Genomic DNA, 18581 nt, shown 5'->3' on the forward strand with positions numbered 1-18581 from the left:
TTATTCAGTTAGTAAGAAGGTTCGCACATGATTGGTTATCTGTTAACTTGAGCCACAAAGGAAAAAAAAGCAAAGGCATTTTATCAGTTTGCTGGATCCTGGAACTAAGGAAAACTAATTTCCTTCAAGCCAAAAGGACACAGCCACACTTCCAATCCTGAGAAGTATGAGAGTAAAGTCCTATTTCTCAGCTATAGGAACACTTTACGTAACAACCTGAGTTCATAACAAATATCAATATATTCTGAAGGTCGGTAAAATAATTTCTTCCTTAAAATATCAACTAGTACTAAAAGAGACAACTTTAGAGCAGTCTGAGTTTCTCTGATTTTCCTAAACAGAAATAGGTTCTTCTCTGAATATATAATTTATACAGGTTAAAGCATAGCTTGAGAAAGATGTAAAGAGAACAAGCTCCTGATAAACATAAAGTTATGTGCCATTTTCAATAAAATTCTGAAAATAGACTGGAGGATAAGCTTGCCCTGTAATGAAGAAGTCAAACCCCAACGCTTGCAGTCCAGTGACTGTTAGTCATACCATAATTACTAAAAGAGGTCATTAGAGAACTTTTAACAGCATTCTTTCTTCAAAAAAGAAAAAGGAAACCTAGTTTAAAATTTTCAATGACGTCACAAAGAGAAAGCAGAGTCCAAAAGGCATTGTCTTACTAAGGGAAGGAAGGAGTATAAGAGGTCCACACTGACTGGGAGGAGTATTTTATCCCTGACATGATTTAGAGTTTCCGGCGCATGAAGATAATAAAACGGAAATTATTTTTAGGCAGTTTTATTATTGTTTTTAACTCCCCAACAGATACTGCAGATCCTTATTGCCTTTTTACTAGGGCACACCATGCTTACCACCCTTCCTTGATATACCACAATAACAGGAAGATTTAGTTTCTGTAGATTTTTGTTTTTTGTTTCTAAATGTTCTGGGCAAGATCCTTACTGACTAGTCAACAAATTGACGTGGAAGCCAGAAACAACTGCCAAGAGAATTTTGATTGTTCAAGCCTTTAAACTTCACACGTCTAGGCATTTAACATAGTCCAAATGACTTAGTGATGACATAGAAGATCTAACAAAACAATTTCTTAGCCCATAGAGAAAAATCTTTCTGTTTGAGGGATTAAATTATTCTTAAATTTTTTTTGATACAATAGTAATATTTTTACCAGGAGCACATACATGCTAGATGCTGGAGAGACTCTAAGTGAGCAAAGCAGACATACCTCTTGGCCTTGGTGAAGATTACAGTCTAGCAGACAGAACAATTTAAAATGAAAGTACAATAAACTATGAACACTACACTCGCAGTGGAAATACAGGAATCTCTAAAAGCATGAAGCAAGACCCCAGAGTATTTTTTCAAACTCTTTAAACCCAATCTATAGTGAGAAATATATTTACATTGTAACCCGGTTCCCATATATCTAAGTAAAATAATACATACAAATGCATGCATATATATACTCACATATAATTAAAACTGGAAAATTTTCATGAAACAATACCCTTACAACATGGGACAAACTCTGGTATTTTCTATTCTGTTTTTATTTTTCTGGTCTTGCACTAAATTGATTTTAGGATCCCTTAATAAGTTTTGACTTGAAGTCTGAAAAACACAGGCCAGTGGTATTTTTAAGTCGGCTGCAACATTTGCTAAAGATATAAATTCTTGGGCCCCACCTAAAACTACTAAATTAGAATCTATGAAAGATAGGTCTCAGAAGGCTGCATTTTAGCAGGATCTCCAGATAATTCTTAGGCATATGAAAGATTGAGAAATCTCGGTGTCATTTAATCTGAGATCTAACGGAAGCTCAGGAGTTATTCAGACAAAGAGACAATAAAAAACGTTATTGCCAGAAGCCACAGTAGATACAAAGACTGAGTGGGCACAGGGGAACATGATAAGTTTAAGGAAGCTCAGTGGAACAGGAATCTGGGGCATTATGGGAAGGCAATAAGGATTGAGAGGTAGGCCTGGCTCATTCTGCAAGCTCTGTTTCTAGTCTGTTCCACACCACCTCAAGAATAATACATGAATATTCAGTCTTAAAAAGGAAGGAAATTTTTAGACATGCTACAAAAACATGAACTTTGAGGGCATTTTGCTAAGGGAAATGAGCCTGTCATAAAAAGACAAATACTGTATGATTAAACCTAGAGTAGTCAAAACCATAGAGACAGAAAGTAGAATGATAGTTGCCATGGGGTTGGGAGACAGCTGTTGTTTAATGGGTACAGAGTTTTAGTTTTGCAAGATGAAAAGAGTTCTGGAGATTGGCTGCACAACAATGTGAATTTATTTAGCACTACTGCACTGTATACTTAAAAATGATTAAGATGGTACATTTATGTATATTTGACCACAATTAAAAAAAAAAGAGTATATGAGACCAAGAGTCCTGAGCTGATATTTGACTTTGACTATATCTGACTCCTTTCCCAACGACACTCCTTTCCCCTTAGTTCTAGAAGCAATAGCAACCATTCCTTTTCAGGCCATCAGGCATTAGAATTATAAACCTTCTTCCTTCTGTTTTTCTTTCTCCCCTAAAAAAGCTTATTAAAACTTTCTATGTTTGGAGAATGGAAGAAGAGAGAGACTGGAGAGAATAATCAATTATAACTTAACCTTTTGACTTTGCAAATATCTCAGTGGAAAAGGGATGAAACTGATGAAACACTCCAGTTTTTGGCAATAAATCATAAACTACCTTCCAAGGGTAGCAAATATTTATCCCTGATAAACATTTTTGTTTAGAAAGCTTTTCCTTGTGAAGGGAAATTTTACATAAAATAGAAATCTCTAAGTTAAAAAATATTCTCACATTAGAGTGCCATAACTCAATGGTTCCCAAACCTAGCATCGATTGCATATCAGAATCATCTGAGAAGTCTTAAAAACATCCAGATCCCTGGCCCTACTCCAAATCTACTGGAGCAGACTACCCAGCAGTGAACCAGTGACTACGTATTTTCAAAGCTTCCAAGGATATCTTCACATGCAGCCTCTTTGGAGAAATCACTCAAATGAAGGACAGTTATGAGAATGTCTGCATGAGCGCATGCTCTAACCTCTCTCCACCCTCTCAAAATGTCTCTGAAATGACTGAACATAAAAGTATGAAATATCCATAGTAGTACTAAAAAACCAGGAGGAGTTCCATCAGCAGACCAGAACACTAAGGAATTTCTGGAAGATATAAAGCAGATGGAATTAGTAAAAAATTGCTAAAGAGCCTAAAATGAACAGGATTGTTACATTGCGAGTTAGTAAGTATTGCCGGCAGAACCTCAGAATATTCCCTAGATCAGACAGCAAGTGTTGGCAGCATATATGAGTCAGCTGTCCAGTAATTATTGAAGGGTTTGGTAACAAACTGCCGGTCTCTCACTCTCAGAGAGGCTAACTCCTGAACTGTCCCTAGACTGAAAATGATGAGAGAAGAAGGGCAGCGCTCTGGGTAAGTTCTGGTGACTAAGATGAAAAAAGAACCCCATTCCCAGAAGGCCAGTTTCTACGCATATCCCAAAGGGAAGTCCAGCTGGGTAGACATGCTCCCTCTTCCCTTGGCTATATCCTCTTGCAGACCGAGATCCTGTACTCACAAATTGCATTCACGGTGATTTTTAAAAACTTATGTTGAGGAAACAACTCCATCTAGACTCTCATTTATAAATATGAACTACCATCCAAAAATCACAGAAATAAAGAAACAAAGAAAGAAAGAAAGAGCATTTTTGTTTGTTTGTTTCTTGTGTTTAGAGAACAAACACAGGTATTAACTCCAAGGGAAAAAAGTAAATTCTAGAAATCAAAGAAAATTTTATTTCATTCATAAAATAAGATTAACCATTAGAAAAAAATACAATCAGACTACTTGGAAATTAACATCATGAGAGCCAAGAAAAACAAATCAACCAGAAAAGCAGTACCCCCAGAAGAAGAGGTAGATAACAGAATAAACATGTCTAAAGAACAAATTAGATTTAACTGATCTTGATTAATCACAGAACATTTTTAAGGTGATCATCACAAAAAATACTTTGGCAGGACTCCCACCACCCCCGCCCCAGCATTCTGTGGGTTGGAGGAAGGCCCAGGGTTAGTATGGGGTGGGAATGAGGGAGAGGAAGTGGAGAAGGGAAGAGCAAGGATCTCACTACAGAACTTCAAAGAGTAGATCTAGTGAGTCCACCTTGAGCTCTCTCCATCAACCAGGTTATGCTCCCTGCCTGTAATGTCACAGTATCCGCCACTTTACTAAGGCCTACCCTGCACTTAGAGCTCAGCTCAGGTGCCCTCTTCCTCTGAGAAGACTTCCTTCACTTCTAGGCTGATTTACATTTCCTAATATCCCTGCGTATCACCACAACTAAGTTAAACTCACTGTATTATAATTACTCATTTGTGTCTTCCTCATGCTCTGAGTGATATTTTAACCGGAAGCACTGGTTCCGTTCGAATACATAGATATGAATATTTGTCATTCGTTCTCTAACTATATCTTGCATGCTTACTGGTAGAACTTAAATGTGCTGTTCTGATATCTGCAGAAAAACATACAAAAGGGTTTTGTCTACCAAGTTCACCATTAAATATAGGTATCTATTCAAGCCATGTTGTTGTTCTCTGAATTCAATAGGGTGCCATCACATTTTGGAACTTTCTGAATTTCCACCAGGTACCTAATAATTTATGCAAATGGGCCTCTAAGAATCCAATAACTTGGTTAAAACCTAAAAGCCCCTATTTTTAGAACTTGTTTTGGTTGGCCCTCTTTAGATGATGTCTATCACATTTTAAAAATGCAATTAAATGTTTGTCTGAAGGTGAATCACATGTCAGCCATTAGGCAAACACTTCAAGAGTAGCTAAATGGGTACTAATAATGAAATTTCCTCCACAAGTATGTAGTTATTTCTTAAATTTAAAACTTTTCTTAGTAGGTGGTCAGAAAAGATCTGTCAATAGTTAATTTCCTTTGTTTTATTCAGTTAGTAAGAAGGTTCACACATTATTGGTTATCTGTTAACTTTGGTCCGGGTCTTGTCAGAAACAGGATAGAACCAGTTTGAGCTAATCCTGAAATTACACCAGCGGTTCAGAAGTTCAGGTATCCTGGGAACCTAGGAACAACATAACCCTGCACCCGAATTTATATCTCTTTAAATTACTCCCCATAAACAAAACAAGAAAGAAATTAGTGAATTCAACCACAGGTTGGGGTTTGCAGCACCTTAAAACACTAATATTGTGAGACACAAGAAACAACATATTTTGAGAATGAAAAACTATCCCCTCAGAACAGTTGTTAGTGGTCTTTAGAAAGCAGATATTCCCTAAGAAAAATTGAGTGTCTCCTCCATAGCCATTGAAAATAAATCCTACCTCCCCAACAAGATTGAAAGGCAGCTGGAAGAGCATTCAACATAAACTGAAAAAAAGATAAAAAGTCTTTCAGAAAACTTGAATATTTTTTCCACAGAGAGGAAAAAAGAGAAAGATTAAGGGTATTTTCTTTGAAATAATGCCTATTTGCAAAGTTCACCATCTGGATTTAATCTCTAACTTTAGAAATATAGTACAAGTATATAGGGTTAACACTTAAGTCTGATGAAGAAGGGAAAAGATGTAAACAGAAAATGCACAAAAATTAAAATAGTTTTTAATAATCAGAAGCAAAGGCCTAGAGGTTAGGAAGAGATGTGCTCTAAAGTCTTTTACACTTAATACCTACCCTCTTATAAAAGCACGTTCAAAGAACATCCTTGAAGTGAAACTAAAGAACTGAGGGGTAGTTATAAATCTAGTTCAAACTAAGTGGCTCAGAGGAAGCGGAGAAGGAAAGAATTATGGAAGGAGTAGAGGTCCTTTTGCACTGAAAGTCTGTCTCAGCTCCAGTTCTGAAATCTCCCTCACTGACCCTGAATGAAACTGTATCACAATATAAAGGATGATATGCTTCAAATCTTTGAAAAACAAAATGTATACATTTACATGTCCCTTAGAGCATTAGTTCTAAGTAGGGATACCAAGTTAGAAGTTATGGCCTAATTAGCAAGTGGCCCCGACAAATATAGCCTGCTATATCAAAATTGCTTAGTAGCTATATTATAGATGATAATTTATGAAAGATATTCTAATTCAACTGACTAGTGCAATAAGTGTCAAATAAAGGACAGCAAAATATATGCTGAAATTTCCACGTTTTACAAGAGAGCAGCTCTAAAGTATAACTGAATAAAAAGCACATGCTATACTAACTTCATCCTTTTATCATTAGAGGACATGATATACACCAGAGCTTTGTTTTTCCACAGAGAACTTGTCATGGACGGCCCTCTTGTTTTCCAGTTTAAAATCTCACATGCCAATAAATTCTCCAAGGTACAAACAATCTTAATTTAAAGCACTAGAACCCATACAATCAAATTATTAATAAATGACAAGTTGGGAGTTTCCACTTACTTAGATATATTGTTGAAGCTGAGAAACAGACGCTGGAGGCAGGGCAAATTATCCACATCTCTCTAGAAGGAAATAGAAAGCAAAAATTCATCAGTTGAAAGAAAAGAAATAGAATAAATGTCTTCTTGCTCAGCTGTTTAAATATATAGTCATTTCTATTTACTGCAACCTTGCTAGACCATTGATTTCTACTGGACATTGAGCTCCATTCTTCTCCACTGCAGATTAAATGGGAGGGTTCAGTACATCCGCAGAACAAGCTGCACCACTCACAAGGTAAAAAACACTGAAGAGAACAGGGAGAGATGCTGCTGCTAGCCTCTTTAAGCATGCTTTTGGGAAAGAAGCCAAAATGCTACTTCAGCATTTCAACTGTAGCACAAATATAGTATGATCAAATTTTGTTAAAAAATCACTTTTAAAAGGAAGCTGTTCAAATGCTTTATATTTTAAATTCATGCGATTAGCTTTCCAAACAGTACTGAGAATTTCAAAGCTATTTACTTCACTATTCTCAAACCCTTGGAAATATACCACTTAGTTAAAAATGAACCAATATAAGGACAATAGCCCCCATAAAACTAAAAGCAGATCATAGTGTCACTGAAGGGCACTATAAGGGCCATCTCCAGTCCAAACAATAATCAGGGGTTCTTGTAATTGGAAATCTACCTTGTTCTGTATGGGTACAGCACCTTGAAGCAAACTCTCTGCAGTTTAAATATAGTTACATTCAGCAAATATTAAATGTTTGGCCCAAATGATTTTTTAAAAACACAAATTAATACAAGGCTACCTAATTTCATTAAGTGAAAAGACACAAACCTTCTGAAAATATGACATATACTAGAGTAACAGAATCTTGAGGAAGCTTAGCAATTACCTAGTCTACAACCTAATTAATCATGTGAAAAAGGTAAACAGTTGAGGTTGTGGCAAGGATAGGGTGGGAGTGGGGTACGAAGGTGACCCAGTATTACATACTGTCCTAGAGGCTGAGATAGGACAAGATTCCATTATTCCATTTAATAGAGACTTCCAGTGCTCTGCTCTTTAAAATATTATACACTGGCACTTCTCATATAAAATGTTTGTCATTTTTAAGGGCAACATAATTTATAATAATTCCTAGTTATATGAGTTTGAATAATGTTAAAATAAATATATACATTTTGCATATTATTGTGACCAGTATTTAAACCCAAATCAAAAATTGTTTTACTGTTTCCATTAGGTCATCATCTTTCTTCCTCCCTCCCTCTTACAATTATTTTTATTGTTCTAAATTTTTTCTTTAAGAAAATTATAACTTTCTTTTAGTTTTCTTCCTCCCTTTTAAAATACCATTTCCAGGACCCCAGTAAGAATTTAGGCAACTGCATTAACATTAGATAAGCCCAGATTTTACAAAAAGTTTCATTTATTTATTTTTAAAAGCTTGTTATACAAAGAAAACACTGAAGTGATAGAATTGTGACAGAGCCACCTCTCATCGGTTTTTGAGAGAGCACAGAAGTGAACATGGCTTAAGACACTCTCCCATATATATTCCTTTTAAAATGATATCCCTTGCATATCATTCTCCAACATTCTTTCAACCCCTTAGACTCTAAAAAGTGTAAAACAAATACAATTGCAGTGGCCAAATTACTGGCTATGTATACCATTCCTTTGGCTTTACCATTCTCAGGTCTTCTCCTGAAAAGCCTGTTACATAGCTGTGAGTTAGTGATTTTTATAGTTTTTCAACCATGATCAAGGAATAAGTCTGCATAAAACAGGAAGGCAGCCATCATCTCCTCAGCAGATGATAGGCTCTACATGTTGGCAAACTTCTTGAATCATCTCTACTAGCTACCACTCTCTGATATTCCCAGAAATGAGAGGGGAGTGGGGCGAAGGAAGAGTGATGGACTAGTGGTAGGGCTCATTTTATTCCAGGACCCTGTTTTCCAAAGGAAATGGTAACTTGCTTCCTATCTGGTCTCTAGAAGTATGGAGTCACAGCCAAATGGAAAGCTCTCTCTGTAATCCTGGGGAATCTCGTCTCTCAAATTCTTCCTGTAATTTACCTGAGATATTTCCGGTACAAGAAAGCATGCTGACATCTAACTGGGAGAAACTGAGAAGCAGTAACCTGGATTTCTTTTTAATCATAGCACCTTAAAAAAAATTCATTTGTCTCTTTGAGTTTTAGCTTACCTCCTTCAGAGACAACAGATACCTTTCAAGACATAAATTTTTTGCTATTAAAATATAAATTCAAATTACATCAGGTGATAATTTGTGAGAAAGGTTTTTAAAGTTTATTTGATTAAATAGTAATGTTTTGTATTTATCTTCACTTATGAAAAAATTTTTTTACCAGATGTCTTTATCAAATTTTCAAAATAACTGTCACTATCTGATAGACCTATGAAAAATACTAATAACAAATTGAAAAACTAAAAATCAGAATTCAACTACATATATCCTTCAATATACAGTCTTTCCAGAAATTTGAAAGGCAAAATAATTACCCTTAATCATTTTTACTGTTCCAATTGTCATTTTTTAAGAAAATTACAACTTTTCTTTAGTTTTTCTAGCCATTCTGAGGTGTAATTTGTAGCGAATTTCTAGCACTGCGATAAACAAAAAGAAAACAGCATATTTCTCATATCAATTATCTATACATGAGTTATTTACAGAAAAAAAAAAGAGAGACTTACAGAAAGCTACTAGAAGATGGCTTCTCTAATATGAAAGAGTAAACCAAAGATGGAGATACATAAGATCAAGGAAGTTGATTCATCATCGGAGGGAGGCAAAGAAAAATCCCAAAATGACATCTTTTTAAGCAGGCCTAAGAGCAGTCAGTCTACGTTAAAGAGGACAAAGGCTCTAGACAGGGTATCTTCAAGGGGGAGAAAATGAAACAGATAGATTACCTAACATCTTTGTCCATACACAGAGGAATTTTAAAGTTCTGTTGAGGAGTTTAGACATTAATTAAGGGTAGTTAAATAGAACCCTCAATTAATGGGGGAAATGAGACAGTTACTAATGCCAGGAAAAACAAAAGTTTAATACTTTGAAAAGCTCATCTTGCTGTGCCAGATAATCCTAGTCTATTACATTATAAATTCATCAACTTGAATCAAGCCTCTACACTGAAAGACCCACCTTTTTACCAGACCCTCACCCCTAAGAAATCTCAAAAATAAATATCCTGCCTTTGCCCTTGAAGACAACAAAGACTGTCAAGGTAATGTGTGCTCTTTCTGCCAATAAGTAATAATGTCAGCTTTTCTTTATCAACAAGCTATTCTGGTGGTATTTTGGGGGAGGCTGATATAATAATGGTCATTTCTAAAAACTTAACAGATGGATTGAATATCAGTATGACAATCTGCATACCCGCACAACATAATTATTTCAAAATGATGGGGGAAGGAGAAATGGGGGCTTCAGGATATATAAAAAAGCTAAATTCTCATAACTCTGAGAAAATTCAGCACATTTATTTCATTGTCAAGCATTAAACTCTCCTAACTATTCTTTTCTGGAGATAACATCACTGCCATAAAAACTATTGCAAAGAAGCAATAATGTTAACATACCCAGATGAGAAGATGATGAAATAAAATATTTAATTTATAGAGGAATACTTATAGCTCATCTGTTATTAATCTGCTCATAGTCTCAAACTTATCATATTTAACAAAACATGATTCTGAGAATCACAAACATCTTTTGAAGTAAGAATCAAAACCATTGTATATATTTTAAAAATATAATCCTTTAAAAATAGATTTAAATAAAATTACTTATTACAAGATTATTGAGAGGATTATAATTCTTTATTTTTCAGAATAATAACTTGCTATTTGAGAAATATGCTTGTCCTACTCTGCTGTTTTCTATATTTCTAAATTTCACAAAAGAACTAAATGATTCAGTAATCTAACTATGTGTATAACATCTATTACTGAAGCTAATTTTAGAGATGCCTCCTGCAGATGAATAAGGAAGAAGAAAGGCAGAGATAGAAGCTTTGGCATGTATCAAGTAGGATGAAGATGACTACAATAAAATCTCAGTTATTATGTTTTTTGTTACCTATTCTGTCGTACAAAAAGTCAGAGTAAAAATATATAGGGGTAATTATTTTAATTTTAAGAACTGGAAACATTAACAAAGTACTATAATTTTGAAAAAAAAAACAAAGGAAAAAAAATCTTTTTATTAAAAGGCTTATTTCATTAATTCCAAAATGACTACTTGCTACAGCTATCGCTTTGTGATACAGACACATATTACATGGGGAATAATATGTGTAAGCCATCATATCAATAACTCTAATCATATATTTAAATGCCAATGGAAAAAAGTCCATTATCTGGCTCTGTTACCCAAAGGAATTAATATGCATATCTGCTTTTTATATTTGTTTAGTACCCATTACATGGGAACAAATATCAGTTAATCTAGCTGCAAGTTACTCTTTCAGTCTGATTTTCTTCTACTTTCTGTAGTAATCCCCACCAAACAAAAAAATAAAAGAGAACTTGTCAATGACACTGATACTCTGACTACAGAGATTTCCAGTCTTTATAATCTAGGAGACCTAGATTTAATAGCTATGAGAAAAAGAGAAAAAGCCTCAACTTCATAATCATAAGCCTTTTCTCACTTGAATTTGTAGTCAAATTATATCCTATGCATGTGATAAAAAGACTCCTCATAAAAAGTGGTCCCTAGCACTCATGCCCTTATCATTCCTGGCAAAGGTCTCTGAAAGACACAAACTCAACGAAGGCTTTACAACATTTTGACTATCCCAAACTACTAACTTAAGAAAAAAATTAGCATGAGTAAGAGTCAGCAGACATTTCAGGAAGCAAATGTAGAACTGCCAAAAAATTAAGAAAATATAATAACTTGCTAAAGACCATGGAATATCTACGTTTGAAATTATTAGAGAAATAAAAAATCAAAACATAAAAAATACAGTTCTATATATAAAAAGATTTGGCATTTATGAAAAAAATACATTCTGAACTTCTACAAACAAAAAATAATGGTCATTACTAAAAACTTAACGAATGGACTGAAAATAAGATTAGAAAAATTAAGGAGAGAGTTAGTGAACTAGAAGATAGTACTAAAGAAGTAAAATATAGCAGAGAGAAATAATGATAGAAATTTTAAGAAACAAAGGATAGAGCAAGAAGGCGCACACTATGTCTTGTGGGTGTTTAAAAACTAAAGAGGTCTATGATCATGCCACCCTGAACGTGCCCAATGTCATCTGACCTCAGAAGCTAAGCAGGGTCAGGCCTGGTTAGTACTTGGATGGGAGACAACCTAGGAATACCAGGAGCTGTAAGCACTAAAAAAAAAAAAAAAGGTAAAAAAGGGAGGTTTGGAGAAACATGGCGAAGTGAGAGATGCCTCCAGAACTCTCCTCTTGAAACAACAAAAAGCTGAACATGTAAAACTCAACGAAAACACCCAAACTGCACACCAGCACGTCTGAATGTGGGATCTGCGTGTAAGAACAATAGGCCAGAACCCTGGGTGTCAGACAGCAGACTGGGAGAAATAAAGAAGCTGCCTCTTGCAGCCGCTGGAGTTCCCTGTAGGAGGAGGGGTAGGGGAGAAGGTGCGATGAGTTCCTTGAAAAGCCTTGCTTGGGAGAGTTGTGAGTTCCACGCATCCAGCGGCAGGGCCCAGTCATCAAGGCAGAAAGCAGAGAAGGGGGATGGCAGAAAAATAATAGTTGATTTTTACTGGTCACGGTAACAAAACCGAAGCTGAGCCGCAGCCCCAAACCCCAACCCAGAGGGCCCCTCCCCCATACTTTCTGAGACCGAACACCGCGGAGTCCCAGGGGAATCTGAACAAATACTAACGAAACTGTTGCTAACATTGACAGGGACTGAAACTAAGGGTAGTGAGCGTAATTAAATACCTATAAGAAAAGAAAAAGGCATTATATAAAGCAGGGATCCAAGAGGCTTAGATGCCAACTACTGGAAACCAAAAGAAAAGCACCTTCTTTGAAGCAGGCTAAAGAGAGACCTTTATATAATAAATCTTCTTTCTGGAAAAACAGCAGAATACAATTCCATTAATGCCCAAGTGGACAAATAGTCCATTAAACACCATGAATAACCAAAGTGACAAGGCATTTCAGAAAGAAAGAGAAAAATCTCCAGAAAATAAGCTTACAGACATAGAAATGTGCAACTTAAATGACAGAGAATTCAGGATAGTACTTCTGAAAAAACTCAGTGAGTTCTGAAATTAGTCATATCGCAATTTCAGGAATTGAAAAAACAACTAGATGAGCAGAGCACGGAGATTGAAACCTAAAAAAAGAACAGAATGGATCTTCTAGAGATAAAAATCACACTGCAAGAGTTGAAAAATGAAATAGCAAGCTTGGGAAGTAGAGTCGACTAAGTGGAGAAAAGAATCAGTGATATTGAAGACAGAAATCTAGAAATAAATCAGAAAAAAAGAAGAGAGAAATCAAAGAATAAAAAATACTGAAAGAGAAATTCAAGAACTAGTTGATACCATCAGGAGAGGAAACATAAGAATAATGGGCATTATCGAAGGCAAGGAAAAGGCGCAGGGACTAGAAAGCATTTTCAGGCAAATAGTTGATGAGAATTTCTCAAATCTAAGGAATGAGCTGGAGCTTGGAATTCAAGAAGCCAACAGAACACCCAATTATCTCAACCCCAAAAGGCCTTCACTAAGACACATTGGATTAAAATGATCAAAAATCAATGACAAAGACAGAATTCTCAGGGCAGCCAGGGAGATGAAAATGATAAATTATAAAGGAAAACCCATTATATTATCCTCAGACTTCTCAGCACAAACCTTATAAGCCAGAAAGGGATAGAATCAAATATTTAAACTATTAAGTGAAAGGAACTACCAGCCTAGAATAATGTATCCAACTAAGCTCTCCTTTAGATATGAAAGAGAAATTAAGACCTTTCCAGACATACAAAAATTGAGGGAATTCTCCACTACGAGGCCTGCACTGCAGGAAATATTGAAAGGGGTCAGCTCGCCTAAAACAAAATGACAAAAACAAACAAACATAATTAGGAGTAAAGTGACTATAAGATAAATAGAAGCAGAGGAGTGCAACCCTTACTAGGAACAGGGCATTATAGGCTTAAATAATAAGAAGAGAATTGCTATAGCAAGATAGTAATGAACGTTCAGCTTACATAGGGACAAATTGAGATAACAATGACTGAAAAGGGGAGGATTCAAAGATCCAAATTCGCAAAGGGTAATGGAGATAGGCACATGCAGAAGAAAATGGACGACTGTATGTATGTGTGTGTGTGTGTGTGTGTGTGTGCATGTGTGTGCATCTTTTACGTATTCTTCTCTAGAATCAACTACATACTGGGATATAGCCTCAATAAATATAAGAGGGTTGAAATCATCCCAACCCTATTCTCTGATTATAATGCTTTGAAACTAGAGAACAACTGCAAAAAGAAATCATAATTAGTCATATCACAATTTCAGGAATTGCAAAAAGAAAGCAGGAAGAACCACAAATACATGGAGATTAAACAACATGCTACTGAAGAATAACTGGGTCAGAGAAGAAATAAAAAGAGACATCAAGAGATACATAGAAACGAATGATAATGATAGTACGACATATCAAAACTTTTGGGACAAGGCAAAAGCAGTAATAAGAGGAAAGTTTATATCATTACAGGCCTATCTCCAAAAACAAGAACAAGTCCGAATAAAAAACCTAGTTTCTTAAAAAACTAGAAAAAAAGAACAAACGAAGCCTAAAATCAGCAGAAGGAAAGAAATAATCAAAATTAGAGCAGAAATAAATGAAATTGAAAACAAAAATAACAATAGAAAATATAAATGCAACAAAGAGCTGGTTCTTTGAGACGGTAAATAAAATTGGCAAACCCCTGGCTAGACTCACTAAAGAAAAAAGAGAAAGGACACAAATAAACAAAATCAGAGATGAAAGAGGGGAAATTATGACTAACATCACAGAAATACAAAGGATCATACAAGAATACTATGTAAAAGTATATAACATCAAATTTAATAACCTAGAAGAAATGGACCTGTACTTAGAAAAATACAATCTTCCTAGACTGAATCAAGACCTGGAAAATCTAAATAGACCAATCAGCAGAATGGACATTGAAACAATCAACAAAAACCTACCAAAAAGTAAATGTCCAGGACCAATGGCTTTACCAGTGAATTCTACCAAACATTCAAAGAAGATTTAATACCTATTCTCCTCAAACTCTTCCAAAACATCGAAGAGGAGGCAATACTTCCCAACTCATTTTATGAGGCCAATATACCAAAACTTGGTAAAGACATCACAAAAATAGAAGACCAATATCTCTCATGAACACAGATGCAAAAATCCTAAATAAGATACTAGTGAATCAAATACAGCAACATATTAAAAAGACTATACATCACGATCAAGTGGGCTTCATCCCAGGGGCACAGCATATGCAAATCAATTAATGTGATACACCACATGAACAAATTAAAAAATAAGAATCATATGATTATATCAATAGATGCAGAAAAAGTGTTCGACAAGATACAGCATCCATTTATGATCAAAACACTTAACAAAATCGGTATAGAAGGAAAGTACCTTAATATAATAAAGGCCATTTATGACAAACCCTCAGCCAACATTATACTTAATGGTAAAAACTAAACACCTTCCCTCTAAGATCAGGAACAAGGCAAAGCTGTCCACTATCACCACTGTTATTCAATATAACACTGGAGGTCCTAGCGAGTGCAATCAGGCAAAAGAAAGATATAAAAGGCATCCAAATAGGAAACAAAGAAGTCGAACTGTCACTATTTGTGGATGACATGATTCTCTATATAGAAAACCCTAAAGACTCCACAAGAACACTACTAGAAACAATAAGCAAATACAGTAAAGTCTCTGGATACAAAATCAACGTTCAAAAATCCATAGCATTCCTATACTATAATAATGAAGTGGCAGAAAAAGAAGTAGAAAAATAATTCCTTTTGCAACTGCAACAACAACAACAACAACAAAATATCTAGGAATAAATCTATATGAAGGGGACTACATCAAACTAAAAGGCTTCTGCTCCACAAACGAAATCGTCAACAAGATAAAGAAACAACCATCTGAATGAGAAAATATATTTGAAAGCAACACCTCCGATAATATCCAAAATATACAAAGAAATCACACAACTCAATAACAACAACAACAACAACATAAAACAAATGATCCAATCGAAAAATGGGCAGAAGACCTGAACAGACATTTCTCCCAAGAGGACATACAAATGGCTGACAAATATTTAAAAAGATGCTCAATATCGCTAGCTATTAGGGAAATGCAAATCAAAACCACAATGAGGTACCATCTCACACCTGTTAGAATAGCTATAATCAACAGGACAAGTAATAACAAATGTTGGAGAGGATGCAGAGAAAAAGGAACCCTCATACACTGCTGGTGGGACTGCAAATTGGTACAGCCACTATGGAAAACAGTATGGAGTTTCTGCAAAAAACTAAGAATTGATCTACCATATGATCAATCCCTCTACTGGGTATTTACCCCAAAGACTTGAAATCCATCCAAAAAGATATTTGCATATAGCAGCATTATTCACAGTGGCCAGGACATGGAAGCAACTGAAGTGTTCTACGATAGATGATTGGATAAAGAAGTGGTGGTACATATATACAATGGACTATTACTCAGCCGTAAGAAGAGATGAAATACTGCCATTTGCAACATGGATGGACCTCAATATAATCATGCTAAGTGAAATAAGCCAGACAGAAAAAGTTGAAAATCACATGATATCACTTATATGTGAGATGTAAACCTAAAAGCAACAAATGAACAGGAAAAACATGGGCATGGACTATAGACTAGTGGTTATCATAGGGTAGAGGGGTAGCAGAGGAGTGGGGAGGTAGTCATGGTAAAGGGGGTCAAATATAGTGGGGTAGGGGAAGGCTGAAATGAGTTTTGGGAATCAAATATATGGTAACTGAAGGAAACTGGACTTTGTGTGGTAAACACACAGTAGAATATACAGATGTCAAATTATAATGTACACCTGAAAATTATATAATTGTATTAACCAATGTTACTCCCAATAAACTTAATTTTTAAAAAGTTTTAAAAAAAGAAGTAAAAAGAGAGGAAGCAATATCTGAAAAATATAAAGACTCAGAATGCTCCCATAATTAATGAAAGATATGAATATGCAGATTCAAGAAATATAAATGTCAGGTATGCTAATAAAATTACCATAGTTATTCAAATCTAAGATATCGTCTTACAATTATTTTATGTAACACTTGGTGAAAATAAACTTATTATTAATCAATAATAAAATAATCTATCACTTAGAATTTTTATTTCATTATTACCAAAAGAGCTTTTAGATTTACTTAACTATATATTTTTAATCAAATATCATTCTTATGCATACATAAAAATTAAGCAAAATAAATTTATAAAATAAATGAACTTGCAAAATATCTACATTTATTATAAGGCTACAGTAGTTAAGACGGTGTCCTTAGGAATAATGGTAGACAAATAGATAGAACAGAATAGAAGGTCCAGAAAAAGACTCATTTGATTATAAGTAATTTCAACAAAGATGCCAATTCAATCCAATGGGGAAAGCAAGATCTTTTCAACAAAAGGTGATGGAGCAAATAGATATTCCTATGTGGGAAAATTAACCATGATCCCTACCTCACACCATACATACAATTTAATAAAGATGGATCACAGACCTAAAGTGAAAGGTAAAACTATAAATCATGCAGAAGAAAACAAGGAACATAGTCATGATATTGGGAAAGGCAAAGACTTCTTGAACAGCACAAAAAGGCACTAATGATGAAAGAAAACAAATTTATAAACTGTACTTCACTAAAATTTAAAGATTTCACACATAAAAAACATTGTTAAGAAAGCGAAAAGGCAAGCCATGCAGAAAATACAGTCAATACATATATCAAACAAAGGAACTGAATCTACTACAATTCAATAATAAAAAGGTAAACAACACAAATTTTTTCAGGTGGGCAAAAGACTTGAATTGAACTTCACAAAAATGTATGTTAGAATTGCTAATAAGTACTTGAAAGATGCTCAACATCAAGAGTCATCAAGGAACTTCAAATTAAAACCACAATGAGAATCATAGAATCACTAAAATTATAAACACTGTCAATGTAAAACATTGGCAAGGATGTAAAGCAATTAGAACTCTCATTTATTGCTAGTGGGAGTGTAAAATGGTATAATCACTTTGTAAAACCGTTTGATATTTTCCAATAAATTTAGACATCCACCAACCTTATGGCTCAGTAATGACACGCTCATACATTTACCTGAGCGAAATGAGGGTATATGTCATAGCAGCTTTATTTGTAAAAGCCAATAACTGGAAATAACCAAGATGCCTATGAACAGAAGAATGAAAAATCAAATTGTATATTTAAATAATGAGCACAATTCAGGAATTAAAAAAAAAACTACTGATGCAAAGAACAGAATGGATGAATATCAAAACATTATGGTTAGTACACAAAAGAGTATATGATATATATATAAAATTTTGAAAAACAGGCAAAATTAATCCATGGGGAGAAAAGTCAAGAAACCTCTGGAGCAGACAAAGGCACTGACTAGAAAGAGACCTATTCTGTATATTTTGATATTGGTAAAACAAAACAAAACAAAACAAAACAAAACAAAACAAAACAAAACAAAAAAACCACCAGTGTTATGGTCTGAATGTTTGTGTCTCCCTAAATACATATGCTGAAAGCCTAACCCCCAAAGATGATGGTAACCCCCAAAGTAGGAACCCTGAGAGGTGCTTAAGTCTTGAAGGCTGAGCCCTTATGAATGGGAATAGTGTTTTTAAAAAGAGTCTCTGCAGAGATCTCTAGCCTCTTCCATTATGTGAAGACACATTGAGAAGGCACCAGCTGTGGACCAGGGAAAGGGCTCTCATCAGAATGCAACCATT

General features: G+C 34.9%; 1 protein-coding gene across 9 annotated transcripts in view; it reads right to left on the reverse strand.

The window, feature by feature from the left end:
* The window catches only part of LRRC49 (leucine rich repeat containing 49), a 127413-nt gene that overhangs the window by 74527 nt on the left and 34305 nt on the right, over positions 1–18581 (reverse strand). For all 9 annotated transcript variants that reach the window (XM_039856394.1, XM_039856396.1, XM_039856392.1 and 6 more), the window contains one exon: positions 6490–6551. In XM_039856394.1, the coding sequence (XP_039712328.1) occupies positions 6490–6551 (62 nt within the window). The remainder of the gene's footprint in view (positions 1–6489; positions 6552–18581) is intronic.

Source organism: Pteropus medius, unplaced genomic scaffold (genome assembly GCF_902729225.1).
Source record: "Pteropus medius unplaced genomic scaffold, Ma_sr-lr_union100, whole genome shotgun sequence".
NCBI classification, from domain to species: Eukaryota; Metazoa; Chordata; class Mammalia; order Chiroptera; family Pteropodidae; genus Pteropus; species Pteropus medius.